Consider the following 16,082-nt stretch of genomic DNA (forward strand, 5'->3'; position numbering starts at 1 on the left):
ACTACTGGAAAAACCACAGATTTGACTAGACAGGCTTTTGCTGGCAAAGTAACGTCTCTGCTTTTTAATATGCTGTCTAGGTTGGTCATAGCTTTTCTTCCAAGGAGCAAGCGTCTTTTAATTTCATGACTGTAGTGATTCTGGAGCCCAGAAAAACAAAGTCTCTCACTGTTTTCATTGTTTTCCGCATCTATTTGCCATGAAGTGATAGGACCGGATGCCATGATCTTAGTTTTCTGAATGTTGAGTTTTAGCCAACTTTTTCACTCTCCTCTTTCACTTTCATCAAGAGGCTCTTTAGTTCTTCACTTTCTGCCATAAGGGTAGTGTCATCTGAGTATCGGAGGTTATTGATATTTCTTGATTCCAGCTTATGCTTCATCCAGCCCGGCATTTCGCATGATATACTCTGTATATAAGTTAAATAAGCAGGGTGACAATATACAACCTTGATTTACTCCTTTCCCTATATGGAACCAGTCTGTTGTTCCATGTCTGGTTTTAACTGTTGCTTCTTGACCTGCATACAGGTTTCGCAGGAGGCAGGTAAGGTGGTCTGGTATTCCCATCCCTTTATATTTTCCAGTTTGTTGTGATCCACACAGTCAAAGGTTTTGGTGTAGTCGATAAAGCAGAAATAGATGTTTTTTCTGGAACTCACTTGCTTTTTCAATGATCCAACGGGTGTTGGCAATTTGATCTCTGGTTCCTCTACCTTTTCTAAATCCAGCTTGAACATCTGGAAGTTCTTGTACTGTTCACATACTGTTGAAGCCTGGCTTTGAGAATTTTGAGCATTATTTCCTAGCGGGTGAGATGAGTACAATTGCGCTGTAGTTTGAACATTCTTTGGCATTGCCTTTCTTTGGGATTGGAATGAAAACTGACCTTTTCTAGTCCTGTTGCCACTGCTGAATTTTCCAAATTTCCAATTTCCAAATGGAATACTGAGTGCAGCACTTTCACAGCATCATCTTTCAGGATTTGAAATAGCTCAATTGGAATTCCATCACCTCCACTAGCTTTGTTCGTAGGGATGCTTCCTAAGGCCCACTTGATTTCACATTCCAGGATGTCTGGCTCTAGGTGAATGATCACACCATTGTGATTATCTGGGTCATGAAGATCTTTTTTGTATAGTTCTTCTGTGTATTCTTGCCACCTCTTCTTAATATCTTCTGCTTCTGTTAGGTCCATACCATTTCCGTCCTTTATTGAGCCCATCTTTGCATGAAACGTTCCCTTGGTATCTCTGATTTTCTTGAAGACATCTCTAGTCTCCCATTCTATTGTTTTCCTCTTTCTTTGCATTGATCACTGAGGAAGGCTTTCTTATTTCTCCTTGCTATTCTTTGGAACTCTGCATCCCAATGGGTATACCTTTCCTTTTCTCCTTTGCTTTTCGCTTCTCTTCTTTTCTCAGCTATTTGTAAGGCCTTCCTCAGACAATTGTTTTGCCTTTTTGCATTTCTTTTTCTTGGGGATGGTCTTGATCACTGCCTCCTGTACAATGTCACGAACCTCTGTCCATAGTTCTTCAGGCACTCTATTAGAGCTAATCCCTTGTATCTATTTGTCACTTGCACTGTATAATTGTTAGGGATTTGATTAATAATAAGGCCAATGATCTCATCATCTTAGACAAAAGTTAATTTATGCCACTAGAAACTGGACTCGGTAGCAACTATTTTAGTTTTTCATTCAAATATTGATTGGTCTCGGCCTTCTTTTGTATTCAGAATTGTTTTCTTACTTGACTTTCCTTATTTAATCCTCACATTTATGCAACCATATTAGTTCAGCTATGTGGTCTTTTTGGTTCCCCAAAACTTGATTTCAAGCCACACTGGCAAGACAAATATGAGGCAAGCTAAAATACAAATCGTTCTAAGTTATGAATCAGATAAACTACAGTTTCAAATAAATTTACCTATTGGTTATATATTTCTTATTCCAGCTCATTAAACATTCAGATGTTTTAAGCACAGGTACTCAGGAAAAAAACATTTCTTCTAATGGATAACCAGCAGAGTTACAGCTTAGGCATCCTCACTAAGAACTTCACAGCTGAATTATAAACAGATCTCCTTTCTGTGCTTACAAGGGAATAAAATCGTCACCTCCTATTTTTTGCACAAAGGCTACCAGCAGCTCATTTATGCATGCAAATAATATAAAGCAGTATGTACAGCCCTACTCTTTCTTTGCTATGTTTATAACAGATATATAAAATACTTCAATGCTCATGTGAAAGATAAAATTTAAGAATGTCATAGTTGATATTTCTGCTCTCTTTGACAGTTTTTTCCTTTGGGCTTAATTTTACACTTTTATGGAAATTTATAGCCCTAAAAGTAAAAAAATAACATAATGACCACATTAACAAATTTAAAAATAATTGGAATGAAATTAATATATATATAGGAATAATGTGTATGTGAAAAAGAATGTGAAGATTACTTTCATTTAAATGGCAAATGTAATTTTATCCATCAAACTTTTAGGAGTATTTGAAACATTTTGCTCTAACAACATTATTGCAAATAAAAAATATGAAAGTATTTCTTTGGAAGGTACTGGAAGTTTCCCAACTGACCAATTAAAAATGTTTATTGAGAGTAGCATGCGAACATATACATTACCATATGTGAAACAGATAGCCAGTGGGGATTTGTTGTATGACTCAGGGAACTCAATCTGGGGCTCTGCAACAACCGAGACGGGGAGGAATGGGGTGGGAAGAGGGAGACAGTGCCACGAGGGAGGGGACAACATATGTAAACCTTTGGCTGATTCATGCTGATGTATGGCAGAAACCAACACAGTATTGTAAGGCAATTATCCTTCAATTAAAAAGAAATACATTAAAAAATGTTTACTGAGGTCCAAAGCTCTACATTTGAACTGTAGAGATTTATGTTTTAGAAACTCCTGTGGATTTGTTGTTCTAGAACTGCCATTCTTGAGGCTGAAAAAGCAACACAAATAAGCAGAAAACAGCTAAGGTATATGGCTGGATGGCATCACTGACTCGATAGACGTGAGTCTGAGTGAACTCTGGGAGTTGGTGATGGACAGGGAGGCCTGGCGTGCTTCGATTCATGGGGTCGCAAAGAGTCGGACACGACTGAGCGACTGAACTGAACTGAACTGAAGGTATAAAAATGTCCTGAGATTTTTGTTGTTTGTTTGTAACCTTTTAGTTTTGCTCTCAGACAAGACTTCTGAACATATACTGTAGTTCTACAAGGCTTCTGATTAACTTTTAAATTAACTTTTAAAAGTTAATCTAAGTTTTGAGGGTCCAAGGTAGCCAAGGAGTAGATTGGGTTTTCCTGGTCCAGTAGATAAAAAGCATTATACTACAGTTTTGGATGCTATTTTAAAGCGAGAAGAAAAAGTGCTTTATGCAAGGTTATTTCCATGCCTGTCCTAATTTAAGACATGGGAGTAAATGATAAGGTGAGAAAAACCTTATCATGGTTTTTCTTCCTTACATGGTTCACATGGAAAAGAATGTCTTAAGTTTGGCTTATAATATATAACCCTATGGTGCTAAAAGTTTTGGTATCACAGTGCAATTCTATACAGTTAACACTTCATTGTCAAAGGATTCTCCTTTTTCAACAGGTCCTTCCCTGTGTATAACGGTTATTTCTATAACATTAATCCTATCCTATCATCAGAGATAAATTCTTCTGTAATACTTTTCTTCACTATCTTTAAAATACAGAACTTACAGTCAAGGAATTTTCTTCATCCTCATGTCCCATACGGTTACGAGCTCTTCCTCTCCTATCAGAGATGCTGAGCATGTCTCTTCCAAAAGGTTCAGAAAAACTTCTCATCATCTGTCGCATACTTTCTCGGTGTGCGATAAAAGAATCACTATTGAAAATACATGCAATCATGTAAGTGTAAATGTTGGAATTTAAATAATACGTAGGCAGCTTAATACTACAAAGAATGATTTGGGGCTAATATGCTTGTTAAAGAGACAAAAGGAGTTAAAAAAACACATTTTTGAAAATGCAAAGCACTTTGATACTTTATAAAGTAAGGTCATAATTGCTAGATATTGGATGTTATTACATCTTAAAATGAGAGTTTTCTCACTTTTAAAAGTCTTATAGTGCATGTGTAAATATGGAAAAATGAAATGGGGGAAAACTTCTACAACTAAATCCAATGTAAATGTTCAGTTCAGACTGTATAAATGTGTTTTTTCCCCATAATGGTAATAAAGCTTATTTCTTGGCAACTCTCACTAAAATGTAAAATAAAGTACACCAATATATTTCTGTGTGGAGAAGGAAATGTATTTTCCAGTATTCTTGCTGGAAAATCCCATGGACAGAGGAGCCTGGTGGGCTCCAGTCCATGGCGTTGCAAAGAGTTGGACACAACTGAGTACTAATTTATCTTTGTGAAAACCCTAAAGCTTGTCAGATTTTGGTATTCATGGTAAGATGTTACTAAGCTTTGTTTCAATAAATACATTTCCTAACTGTTTTTAGTAAAGTATCAGTTTTAATTATATGCTAAAACAGAACTTTACTCCAAAAATATTGTGTAGTTCTGAAGTCTTATTGCCTTAATTCAACTTGAACATAATTTCTAAAAATTGAATGTAGAAATTTGTTATGTAGAATGTTTCAAATAATTATATCGATTTTACTATAACGGTGTATAGGTGAGTGTTTTTAACTCGTCTAAAGGATTTCCAGCAATTATAATCTAGTATTTTATTCAGAAAGAGCACAACTTTCCAGGTACATATGAGTATATTACAAGATATTACAGTAAAAAATAAAAAGAACTGACCTTTCTTATAGCTATGCCTATGTTCTTCTGCTCATTCTCCCACAAATGCTTATGTCACTAGGATTTTTGCAGGAGGAGGAGGAGGGTGTTATCCTGTTGCCTAGCATTTCTCTAGTGTGATCATAATTTATACCCCCCACAACAATTTATTTTTGGACATTTCAGTGGCTTCATACCACTCACCGTGATCACAACAAAACTCAGGAAGGTGCACTTTGTACGTTTGCTTTTCCTTTATGTCTTCAGAAACTTCTTTTAGAAGTTAGTCTTTAGCTCCACTTTCTGTATGTTGGTGAGTTTTAGCAGATTAAAAACTTTAAAGACTTCTCTTAGATATTGATGGAATGTTCAAATAAAATCTTTGTTTATAGAAAAACTAAATAAAATGAGTATTCTCAACAAATAAATCTAATAGGAAGGATGTTTATGAGAGTGTTTCCTGACTGTTTTGTTCTTCAGATCTGTTTATTCCTGTGAAGTATCAATTGTTCTAAAGGAAGTTGGTTAAGCAGAAAAAGAAATATATTTACAAATGATAAATAGCAGCTCCTTTGCATATCTGACCAACACAATAACTTTCAACCACTTCTGCAGCAGGACTAGTGCTGGTCTGGATGACAGATCCATATACTAAAAAACTTTAACAAGTCAGTACTCTTCTTCATTTGTTCTCTTGCTGTCCTTCTCTTGTCCTTTATATACTCATCCACTTGGGGACATTTCCCTACTTTTCAGCCTCCCTCCTGCTGACAAATTTTACAGAAAGTCATAAAAGGAAAGTGCTCTCCAGTGTGTGCAGGCCGAGTACGCTCTTAGTGCAGCAGAACACAAAAATTTCAGCAGGAGTCCAAAAATTAAACTACTCTTGACCAAATTAGTAACCCAATCTCTGAAAATGAAGAGTTTCTTTAGCTAAACGTTCAGTATTTAATTACAGAAATACACTTGCCCTAAATTCAGTTAAGAAATATAATAAAATGAAGACACTAGAGCATTTAGGTTTATTTAGAGATTATTCATATTTCATTCTTTCTAGCTAAAAGCAGACTCTAATCTATTTAGGAATGATCAAGTAAAAACATTACACATACAATGCAGAAAAATGCCATAAATAAGATCATTCTCCCATGAATTCTTGTAGGATAAAGTTTTGGATCTGTCTTACTGATAGGAGTGATGGGCATGGGAAATGTAACGGATTACTGTCCTTAGATTTGCCACCTATTAAAAAGTTTGATAATCACTATTTCAGCAGAATTATAGGCAACTAGCACTATGAGGCGGAGAAGGTAATGGCACCCCACTCCAGTATTCTTGCCTGGAAAATCCCATGGATGGAGGAGCCTGGTAGGCTGCAGTCCATGGGGTCACAAAGAGTCGGACACGACTGAGCGACTTTACTTTTCACTTTCATGCATTGGAGAAGGAAATGGCAACCCACTCCAGTGTTCTTGCCTGGAGAATCCCAGGGACGGGGGAGCCTGGTGGGCTGCCGTCTATGGGGTCGCACAGAGTTGGACACGACTGAAGCCACTTAGCAGCAGCAGTAGTAGCACTATGAGGAAGTTGTGACAATTTAAAGATTAAATAGATCAATGGCACCCAGTGAAACTAGCAGGCAGAAAGAGAGTTGCTTTGTGCTTTCCCAAATAAAGACCTGAAGTCCAAAAGTTAGTTTACAATTAAGGAATCAGAAATTGGTGTATGTTATCTTCCCAGTTTTTACCTAAAGGTACAGAGTTTCAAGTAGTTCTGAAACCCATAAGTGAGTTGTCTAAGAAATAATTCCTAGTTTTTATCTCAAAACCAGATTATTTTGAAGTGTTTCATATCCAGATGATACTCAAAGCCAGGTGATAGCAAGAAACCAGAATTATTGTTAATCTTGTCAGATGTAAATATGGCTTTGTGGTGATGAAAGACAGTATTTTTCAGAGATGTATTTGGAAATACACATGAGTGAAATACAAGAACTCTGGAATTTGTTTTAAAACACTTTAAAGACAGCAGCAGCAATAGAGATGGGTAAAGCAGGTGTATATTTTGAAATTCTGATTAAGGGGTACACCCTGTACTATACTCTTATACTTTTATAATATACATTCAAAGTGTGTCATGATAAAAATCTTTAAAGTAAATAAAAAAGAAATAGAACTATGTAGAATTAAACAATTTTATACTGTTTGATGTTTCAAAATGGATGATTCAAAAGAGTCTCCTTTTGCTGAGATCTTTATACTCACTGGACATTTAGAGTTTAGGATATGGGTACAAGTATGGGGATTAAACTATTCATTCTTATTAAAATGCAGATACTTAAAAAAACACTCAGCGTTCCCTTTAAATACATGGATGAGATTCAACTTCAACAAGGAAAGATACTTCAGGGAATACTAGTTTTGGTCAGTAAATAGATGAGAATTAAACAGCTATTACTTTTCTATAGAAACATAATATTTAATAAGATTTATTTTTCTAATTGGGCTAAAAATTCAGCACTAAGTGTGGCTCATTAAAAATGTTGTCCAGGTTTCTCTTTATTCAAATAGGAGTAGGTGTATTTGTACATAGAACAAATGTCAAAAAACATCTTTTTCTTTTTATTGACACAAACAAAAGGCTGCTTTAAAAAATGGGCTCACAGTCTGGCTTTTGCACCTGTCTGAACTGTTCAGGAAGAACTCTGGCTGGATCCTGAAGTGAGTTCAACTTATGTCCACCCAAAACAGCAATTGCTTAGAAATAAGACTTTTAAGATTTCTCCTGTTCAAGCTTAAATTTTTTTAACAAAGGGTAAATCTCTAATGGTAGCAAGGAGTTGTTTTAAAACTTTACAAATTAACAGCATAGTTTTCTTTCTCAGGTAAGCAGAGTTTTTATATTTTTCTACTTATTCATATTGTTCTCTTGAAAGTGAATGTTTCATTCTTCTAGGAAAATATACTGGAAATATGATGACACTTTGCAAAGCTATTACTAGAAACAGGTCATACCATGTATATAAAGTAAATTAATAATTTGAAATATGATTAAATATTTACATGAAAAATATTCTTTGCATACCTGTTAAGTTAGTGAAGTGTGAAAGTTGCTCAGTCGTGTCCAATTCTTTGCAATCCCATGGACTATACAGTCTATGGAATTCTCCAGGCCAGAATACTGGGGTGGGTAGTCATTCCCTTCTCTAGGGGATCTTCCCAACCCAGGAATCAAACTTGGTCTCCCACATTGCAGGCAGATTCTTTATCAGCTGAGCCACAGGGAAGCCCTTGCATATTCACAGGATGCAATATTTTGCAGACACTGAATTCAAGCTTCAAAGAATATCTAAAGACTAGGAAAATGCTTATGGTATATATTAAGGAAAATAGTTTATTTATAACCACAAAATTTGGTCTAATTTTGGAGAAAAAAAATCCATATATGGAAAATAGAAGCAAAATAATAATAGTAACCAAAATCTAAAAGACACTTAAACGACGTTTGCTCCTTGGAAGAAAAGTTATGACCAACCTAGATAGTATATTATAAAGCAGAGACATTACTTTGCCAACAAAGGTCCGTCTAGTCAAGGCTATGGTTTTTCCTGTGGTCATGTATGGATGTGAGAGTTGGACTATAAAGAAAGCTGAGCACTGAAGAACTGATGCTTTGAACTGTGGTGTTGGAGAAGACTTTTGACGTCCCTTGGACTGCAAGGAAATCCAACCAGTCCATTCTGAAGGAGATCAGTCCTGGGTATTCACTGGAAGGACTCATGCTGAAGCTGAAACTCCAATACTCTGGCCACCTGTTGTGAAGAACCGACTCATCTGAAAAGACCCTGATGCTAGGAATGATTGAAGGTGGGAGGAGAAGGGGACAACAGAGGATGAGATGGCTGGATGGCATCACCGACTCAATGGACATGAGTTTGAGTAAACTCTGGGAGTTGGCGATGGACAGGGAGGCCTGGTGTGCTGCAGTCCATGGGGCTGCAAAGAGTCGGACACGACTGAGTGACTGAACTGACTGAACCAAAATCTTGGGTTGCGTGATTCCCTTAAACCAAATTTTCAGCATTCAGATTTTCCATGGGAATACATTTTCATTTAAGTGAGGAAAAATTTACTTATAGTACTATGATGACTATATGACTTCTTTCAGGATTGCTGACACAAACCACAATCAAACAGAATGAAATTTGGCACCAAACATGTTTTTTACTCCACATTATTTACCTATCAGAAGCATGAAAAATGTTGTCCCCCCAAAAAATTTTTAACTCCTGCATTGATTCTGGGTCTCCTGGGATAATCTCAACATAAGTTTTTTTTTTTTTTAAAGGACTGGTAATATTTCACTTCAGAATAAGTTCCTGTTTTTAAGATGCTCTCAAATATATGTTATATATATATGTATATATATATAAAACTCAAATATAATTATATATATTTAACCAGTTATAGTTTTATTGCCTTGTACAAAATACAGATATTTGTGCTTCTAAGTAAAAAAGCATCACACTATTCTTTATTATATAAAAGTCTCAGATAATTGACATGGCAGTCCCACTCATCAAGGGAAACTCCTTCTTTCTACTACACCTAGTAGTGGCATAAGCAGATTGTTATGGCTCTCAGATCATAAAGAAACACTCCCTAGTTTCAATAAGGTGGGCAGGTCCATAAAGAAAATGCATCAAGTGATTTATGTTTAGACACTATAAATAATGCATACAACACACAAGGAATTCTCTGGTGGCTCAGATGGTAAAGAGTCTGTCTGCAATGTGGGAGACCAAAGTTTGATCCCTGGTTCGGGAAGATCCCTTGGAGAAGGAAATGGAAACCCACTTCAGTATTCTTGCCTGGAAAATCCCAAGAACAGAGGAGCCTGGTGGGCTACAGTCCATAGGTCCCAAAGAATCGGACATGACTGAGCGACTTCACATTCACTTTCTTTCACAACACTCTTAAGAGAATCTTTTAGGGCATGGGCCATGATTTCTAAAAATTTATAATCAAGTCTATAGCACTGGGCATATAGTAGAAACCTAAGAAATGCTTGAAGAATAAATGACATTTTCCCAGGTGTCCCAGGTGGTGTTAGTGGTAAAGAACCCTCCTGCCAATGCAGGAGACTCGGGTTTGATCCCTTGGTCGGGAAGATCCCCTGGAGGAGGGCATGGCAACCTACTCCAGTATTCTTGCCTGGAGAACCCCATGGACAGAGGAGCCTGGAGGGCTACAGTCCTTAGGGTCACAAAGAGTTGGACAAGACTGAAGCCACTTGGCATGCAGGCATGGAGGCAATTTCATTTGCCTACTGTTCAGAAGCACAGTTTAAAATGGTGGTGTGGCAGAAGGCTTTGATACTGTAAGAGTTGCAGGAGTGACTGTGGCTCCCTCCCGTCCTGTAAGCACTCCCTTGCTTTTGCGTGAATGTTTACAAAATTCATTGATAGAACTAAGCATTATGATGTAATCAATCGGTACCAAATGGCACTCCTCGATCCAGCAACCATGTTATAATTGTGTTGTGTTCCTTGGCTCCTAATTCAATGGTTTGCACCTAAGGAACCAAGAAATGCCCCAGATGAACAGTTTAGCTTATCTAATAAGGTGACTTTGTTTTATTTCCTGCCGTGGCAATATTCTCAATTAAGAAAATATCAGTCTTGCATGTGTAATACATTCACTTTCAAGTCAGTAAGTAGCTAAAAGTGGTGTCCTCTGACTACTTCCCAAGTGCAAAATAAATAAATTAAAAAAATTAAAAATAGAGATTATAGATATATATTTTTTAGCCCCTAATGAGACCAAGGAGATAGAGTAACAGTCTGTGAAAATATGCAGGGTGTCTTTAAAGACTGGCCATCGCAATACAGTGCCCACAAGAAGAGTCTGGGTGGCTTAAAGAAATGCTAACAATTTATAATGAAAAATAAGGCTGCTTTCCAACCTGTTTCTGAGCCTTTCATGTCTAATAGCTGATAAGTGGTAACATAGCTATTCTTTGCAGATGTCCATGATCAGAATTTCATTTCTGTAGCTCAGAAGGTTCAAAGATCATGTTTCTGTACAAAGCAGTAGAAATTTCTAGACTGGATTAGATATATGTAAACTCTGACATTTAATAATCAATGTTTCTTAGGGCATAGAAGAGGGGTCAAGATCATTTTATTCTCAAATTAATTTTCCTGTCAGTACATACATGTTTCTATTCTTAAGCAAATGCAAATGGGAGAAGAAAGTAGTATTCTTGAGAGAAAACTATCTCAACACTTTAAACAAAGTCCACAGAGAAAACCACAGTGGAGAGCTAGAAAATAAATTGTGCTCCATGTTTCCTTGTAAAATCCACATATAAATATGTGTATCTACATTTTAAAAAAGGTAAAGATAAGATGATTAAAAAAAAAAAAACCAACTCTGCATGCCAGGAAGTGCTAGCTTTGAACCTTTGTGTTTTTAACCAAATTACAAGTATTATTTATTTGAAAAGGTGCAAGGAGATCCAACTAGTCCATTCTGAAGGAGATCAGCCCTGGGATTTCTTTGGAAGGAATGATGCTAAAGCCGAAACTCCAGTACTTTGGCCACCTCATGCAAAGAGTTGACTCATTGGAAAAGACTCTGATGCTGGGAGGGATTGGAGGCAGGAGGAGAAGAGGACAACAGAGGATGAGATGGCTGGATGGCATCACTGACTCGATGGATGAGTCTGGGTGAACTCCGAGAGTTGGTGATGGACAGGGAGGCCTGGCCTGCTGTGATTTATGGGGTTGCAAAGAGTTGGACACGACAGAGCGACTGAACTGAACTGAACTGATGAGAATATATACTGTGAAACAACTTCAGCTCTGAAACATATAAGGAAACCCCCAAAAGTCCCAAGCATACGATAAAACACTAAACTTAATCACTTTTAAAATTTCTCTTTTTCTCATGAAATGTTTAAAGTGCTGTTATAGAAAGGTAAACATTAAAAATGAATATATTTGGATTCAAAACTAGATTTTGTTTTTTACTCAAAGCTCTAAAGTATTTGACAATTTGATACCATATTTTATTAGCCTCAATTTATTTAAAAATTCTAATTTTATATCCAAGAAGTATATTCTTTTTGTCTGCCAACTTTTGATTAATTAGTAAATTTGGAGAGTGTGCTTATGATTGATATCCCTGATTCTGAATTAATGAATTATTTAGAAAATGGCAGTGTTTAAATTGGGTTTCCCGGTGGCTCAGTGGTAAAAGAGTCCGCCACAATGCAGGAAATGTGGGTTGGATTCCTGGGTCAGGAAGGTCCTCTGGAGAAGAAAATGACAACCCAATCCAGGATTCTTGCCTAGAAATCCCATGGATAGTGTTTAAATTAGGAAGTGCCAGCATCAACAATGGCACCTACTGAATGCAAATACAGATCATCCTCCGCTTATGATGGGGTTGTGTGTGTACGAAGTCACTTCAGTCGTGTCTGACTCTTTGTGACCCCATGGACTGTAGCCGTCCAGGCTCCTCTTTCCATGGGATTCTCCAGGCAAGAATATTAGAGTGGGTTGCCATGTCCTTCTCCAGGAGATCTTTCTGACCCAGGGATCCAACCCTCCTCTCTCACGTCTCCTCTGTTGACAGGTAGCTTCTTACCACTAGCACCACGTGGGAAGCCGTCATGGGGTTACATCCTCATAAACCCATCAGAAGTGGAAAATAACCCTGAAGAAAATGCATTTAACACACCTGAGCTACGAAACATTATAGCTTAGTCTGCTGCTGCTGCTGCTGCTAAGTCACATCAGTCGTGTCCAATTCTGTGCGACCTCATAGATGGCAGCCCACCAGGTTCCCCGTCCCTGGGATTCTCCAGGCAAGAACACTGGAGTGGGTTGCCATTGCCTTCTCCAATGCATGAAAGTAAAAAGTGAAAGTGAAGTCGCTCAGTCATGCCCGACTCCTAGCAACGCCATGGACTGAAGCCCACCAGGCTCCTCCGTCCATGGGATTTTCCAGGCAAGAGTACTGGAGTGGGGTGCCATTGCCTTCTCCAATAGCTTAGTCTAGTGTACCTTAAACCTTAAATATGCTCAGAACACTTATTTTAGCCTGCAGTTGGGCAAAACTATCTAACACAAAGCCTATTTTGTAATAAAGTATTGAATTCCTCATGTAATTTATTGAATACTATACTAAAAGTGAAAAACCAAATGCCTGTAAGCATATGGGTTATTCACTCTCATGATCTCGTGGCTGATGGAGCTGAGGCTTGCTACCCCTGCTACTGCACACCTTGTGAAAGTATCATATCCCATGTCACTAGCCAGGGAAAAGATTAACATTCAAAACTGAAAGTATGGTTTCTATTCAATGTGTATTTTTTTTTACACCATCGTCAAGTTGAAAAATGTTAAGTGGAACCACTGTAAATTGGGGACCAAATGCAATCAGTTTCAGCAATCCAACAATCAGCTATACCATATTAACTACAAGACAGAGAGTAAAAGATGCTAGATTGTCATTAAATAGTATCTCTTGAACATTTTCTACATGTCAGAAGTTAAAATAGCCACCAGGCAACCCAATTACCAGACACATAATGTGAGCAATAGGGATAATATTTATATAAAAGATACAGGGCATGGAACCCCCTCTGTGTTCCTTAAGGTCAGTGGATGATTTAATAATGACTCTGTCACCTTTATCCGGAGAATGGGCAATGGCACCCCACTCCAGTATTCTGGCCTGGAAAATCCCATGGATAGAGGAGCCTGATAGGCTGCAGTCCATGGGGTCGCTAAGAGTCAAACACGACTGAGCGACTTCACTTTCACCTTTCACTTTCATGCATTGGAGAAGGATATGGCAACCCACTCCGGTGTTCTTGCCTGGAGAATCCCAGGGACGGGGGAGCCTGGCGGGCTGCCGTCTATGGGGTCGCACAGAGTCGGACACGACTGAAGCGACTTAGCAGCAGCAGCAATCACCTTTATCAATTCCTTACGCTTGACATATTAAGTAATGGATATTCATTTTGTTTGGGGTTTGGGTAAAAGGGGTGAGTCAAATGAAATAAATATTTGAAATTTACTTGAAAATAAATAAAATTTAATTTTTTACTTGAAATAAATACAAACTCACATTCTCTTTCTTATCTCCTCTAATTATTTTTACTCTCTATATTACCAATTGTGGAGCAAAGAAATAAGTCAGTTTTATAAAGTTAATTTTATCCCCAATCTCTATGGTATGGCTGCCTGGATTTGAAGACGGCTACAGAGAATGACGACTGAAAACCTACCGCCATGTAACTGATGCTCCTACCCATCCTCAGTGCAGGGCAAGAGTGTTCTTTGATGTATGCCTACTATTTGTGTTCTGTTACTATTTCTGACCCTGCCTCTTGGGTTCATTGCCTTTGCTCAGAAAAAGGCATCCAAGAGTTTAAATTACACTTTTGTGAGATGTTTTAAAGAAAGTACTAATCATACATTAGTTTAGTTACAGCCATTGCTCTTTTGATATAATCAAGACAATACAACTCAAAAGTTGTCATAATCTTCTTAACTGCCGCCCATTGTACTGAGGTCACAGTTACGTAAGAACCACTTCAACAGCTCAACTAAACTATGGATATATTTAGTCCCTACTCTCACAGGCTTTTAAAAGAGCAAATTATAATACAAACTTTGAAATCTGTTAAAATGACATTGTTCATAAATGTCGCAACTGCTCCTAACCACATTAACTAAAACAATATGATAAATGTACCTGAGCCCACACACTCCTTGGCTTCCCTGGTGGCTTAGATGGTAAAGAACATGCCTGCAATGCAGGAGACCTGGGTTTGATCCCTGGGTGGGGAAGATACTCTGGAGAAGGGAATGGCTACCCACTCCAGTATTCTTGCCTGGAGAATTCCATGGACAGAGGAGCCTGGCAGGCTACAGTCTGTGAAGCTGCAAAGAGTTGGACACGACGGAGTGACTAACACTGCACTGTACACCCCTTAATTATAATGAATAACCTTTAGAATAAAATATTAATAATTGTTTTTTCACACTAATAATTTCATCTTTTCTACTGTTATTTTCTCTCAGTTATTACCATTATGTTATTTGGTTTTAACATAGTACTATTACATTTAAGCCAATATAATATTCTCTTTTAAAAACAAATCTATGTAGTAAACTGGCAACATTTCAACCTTTTAAACAGATCAAGTTGCACAGAGAATTTAAGTGATCAAAATAAATTAGGACTGCAAGTCAAAATTCAAACTGGCAAAACACTTGGGTAAAAAAATAACACAAACCTTCCTGTTTTAGGGATCCAACTAGATTGTGTTACACTTTTATATAACCACCAAAGGAAGAACTATAGAAAATACAAAACCCAGGAAACCCTAGAAAACTAGATCATAATAACTATTTTCTGGATGGCTTCCTCTTTAGACATCACAGTATCTCACTTGAAACCTTGCACTGGGCTTGGCACTTGTTCACCTGAGGTGTTAAATGCAGCCTCTGTTTCCCTGCCTACTTGCACTTTTCATAGGAAGAGGAGTCCCTTTCCAAACAAGGCTACCTTTGTAACAAATCAAGAAAGGAAACAAACCGTGCACCTGGCAACTTCCAACCACTTCCAGGGAGAGACGGCAAAACTCTCCAATGCTCTTATAAACACATATTATGGAAAATACTATTTTAGAAAACGTTCCCCTTTTCGAAAACTTGCCATCTTATTAAATATTCCCTGCCTCTCTTTTGGAGTAGAAGCAGGTGTGGAAAGGGCCCTCTAAGTATAATTCTCTTCAGAAGTTCCACCGAGAGGCAGTTACCATCCCCTGCAAAGCCTCTGCAGCTGCGAAGGCGGGACTCTGAGCGCCAGAGGCAAAGAGGTTAGGGGGCGCCAGGTACCCGAAATTGGGCCGAGTTAAAAGCAGCTCGCACGGGGGTCGGTTGGGCGGGGAAGTCTGCATAGACCTCTCCCCACCTTACGCCCCCAAATTTCTCTTCCTTTCCAAATCCTCTCCTTTCCCTCACACGCCCCTATATCCTCTTCTCCCTTCCCTTTCACGCCCCGTGAGTCTTCCTCAAACGGTCTCCTGGAGTCATCCGAATTCTCTCTCTCCTTCTTTCGCGTTTTAACTGACTTTCCCCTTAAAGTAGCTCCTCTCAAGATCTCCGAGTTCCCGGGCGACCGCGGACTCCCGCCCCCGACACTCACGAGAAGAAGGGATCATCCTCAAAGCTGCTGCTCAGCATCCCGAACATCCTG

The 16,082-nt window shown here is 38.1% G+C and overlaps 1 protein-coding gene across 4 annotated transcripts in view; it reads right to left on the reverse strand.

Moving 5' to 3' along the window:
- MLF1 (myeloid leukemia factor 1) overlaps positions 1–16,082 on the reverse strand; it is a 32,097-nt gene that overhangs the window by 15,767 nt on the left and 248 nt on the right. For all 4 annotated transcript variants that reach the window (XR_825246.1, XR_825245.1, XM_010839858.1 and 1 more), the window contains exons 2-3: positions 16,032–16,082; positions 3,741–3,888 (exon numbers count right to left, since the gene is read on the reverse strand). The exon at positions 16,032–16,082 is cut by the window's right edge and continues 1 nt beyond it. Coding sequence is in view for 2 of the 4 variants with exons in the window: in XM_010839858.1 (XP_010838160.1) it covers positions 3,741–3,888; positions 16,032–16,078 (195 nt within the window). In the remaining 2 variants the exon portion in view is untranslated. The remainder of the gene's footprint in view (positions 1–3,740; positions 3,889–16,031) is intronic.

The sequence above is a fragment of the Bison bison genome, unplaced genomic scaffold, assembly GCF_000754665.1.
Source record: "Bison bison bison isolate TAMUID 2011002044 unplaced genomic scaffold, Bison_UMD1.0 scf7180017864135, whole genome shotgun sequence".
Taxonomy (NCBI): domain Eukaryota; kingdom Metazoa; phylum Chordata; class Mammalia; order Artiodactyla; family Bovidae; genus Bison; species Bison bison.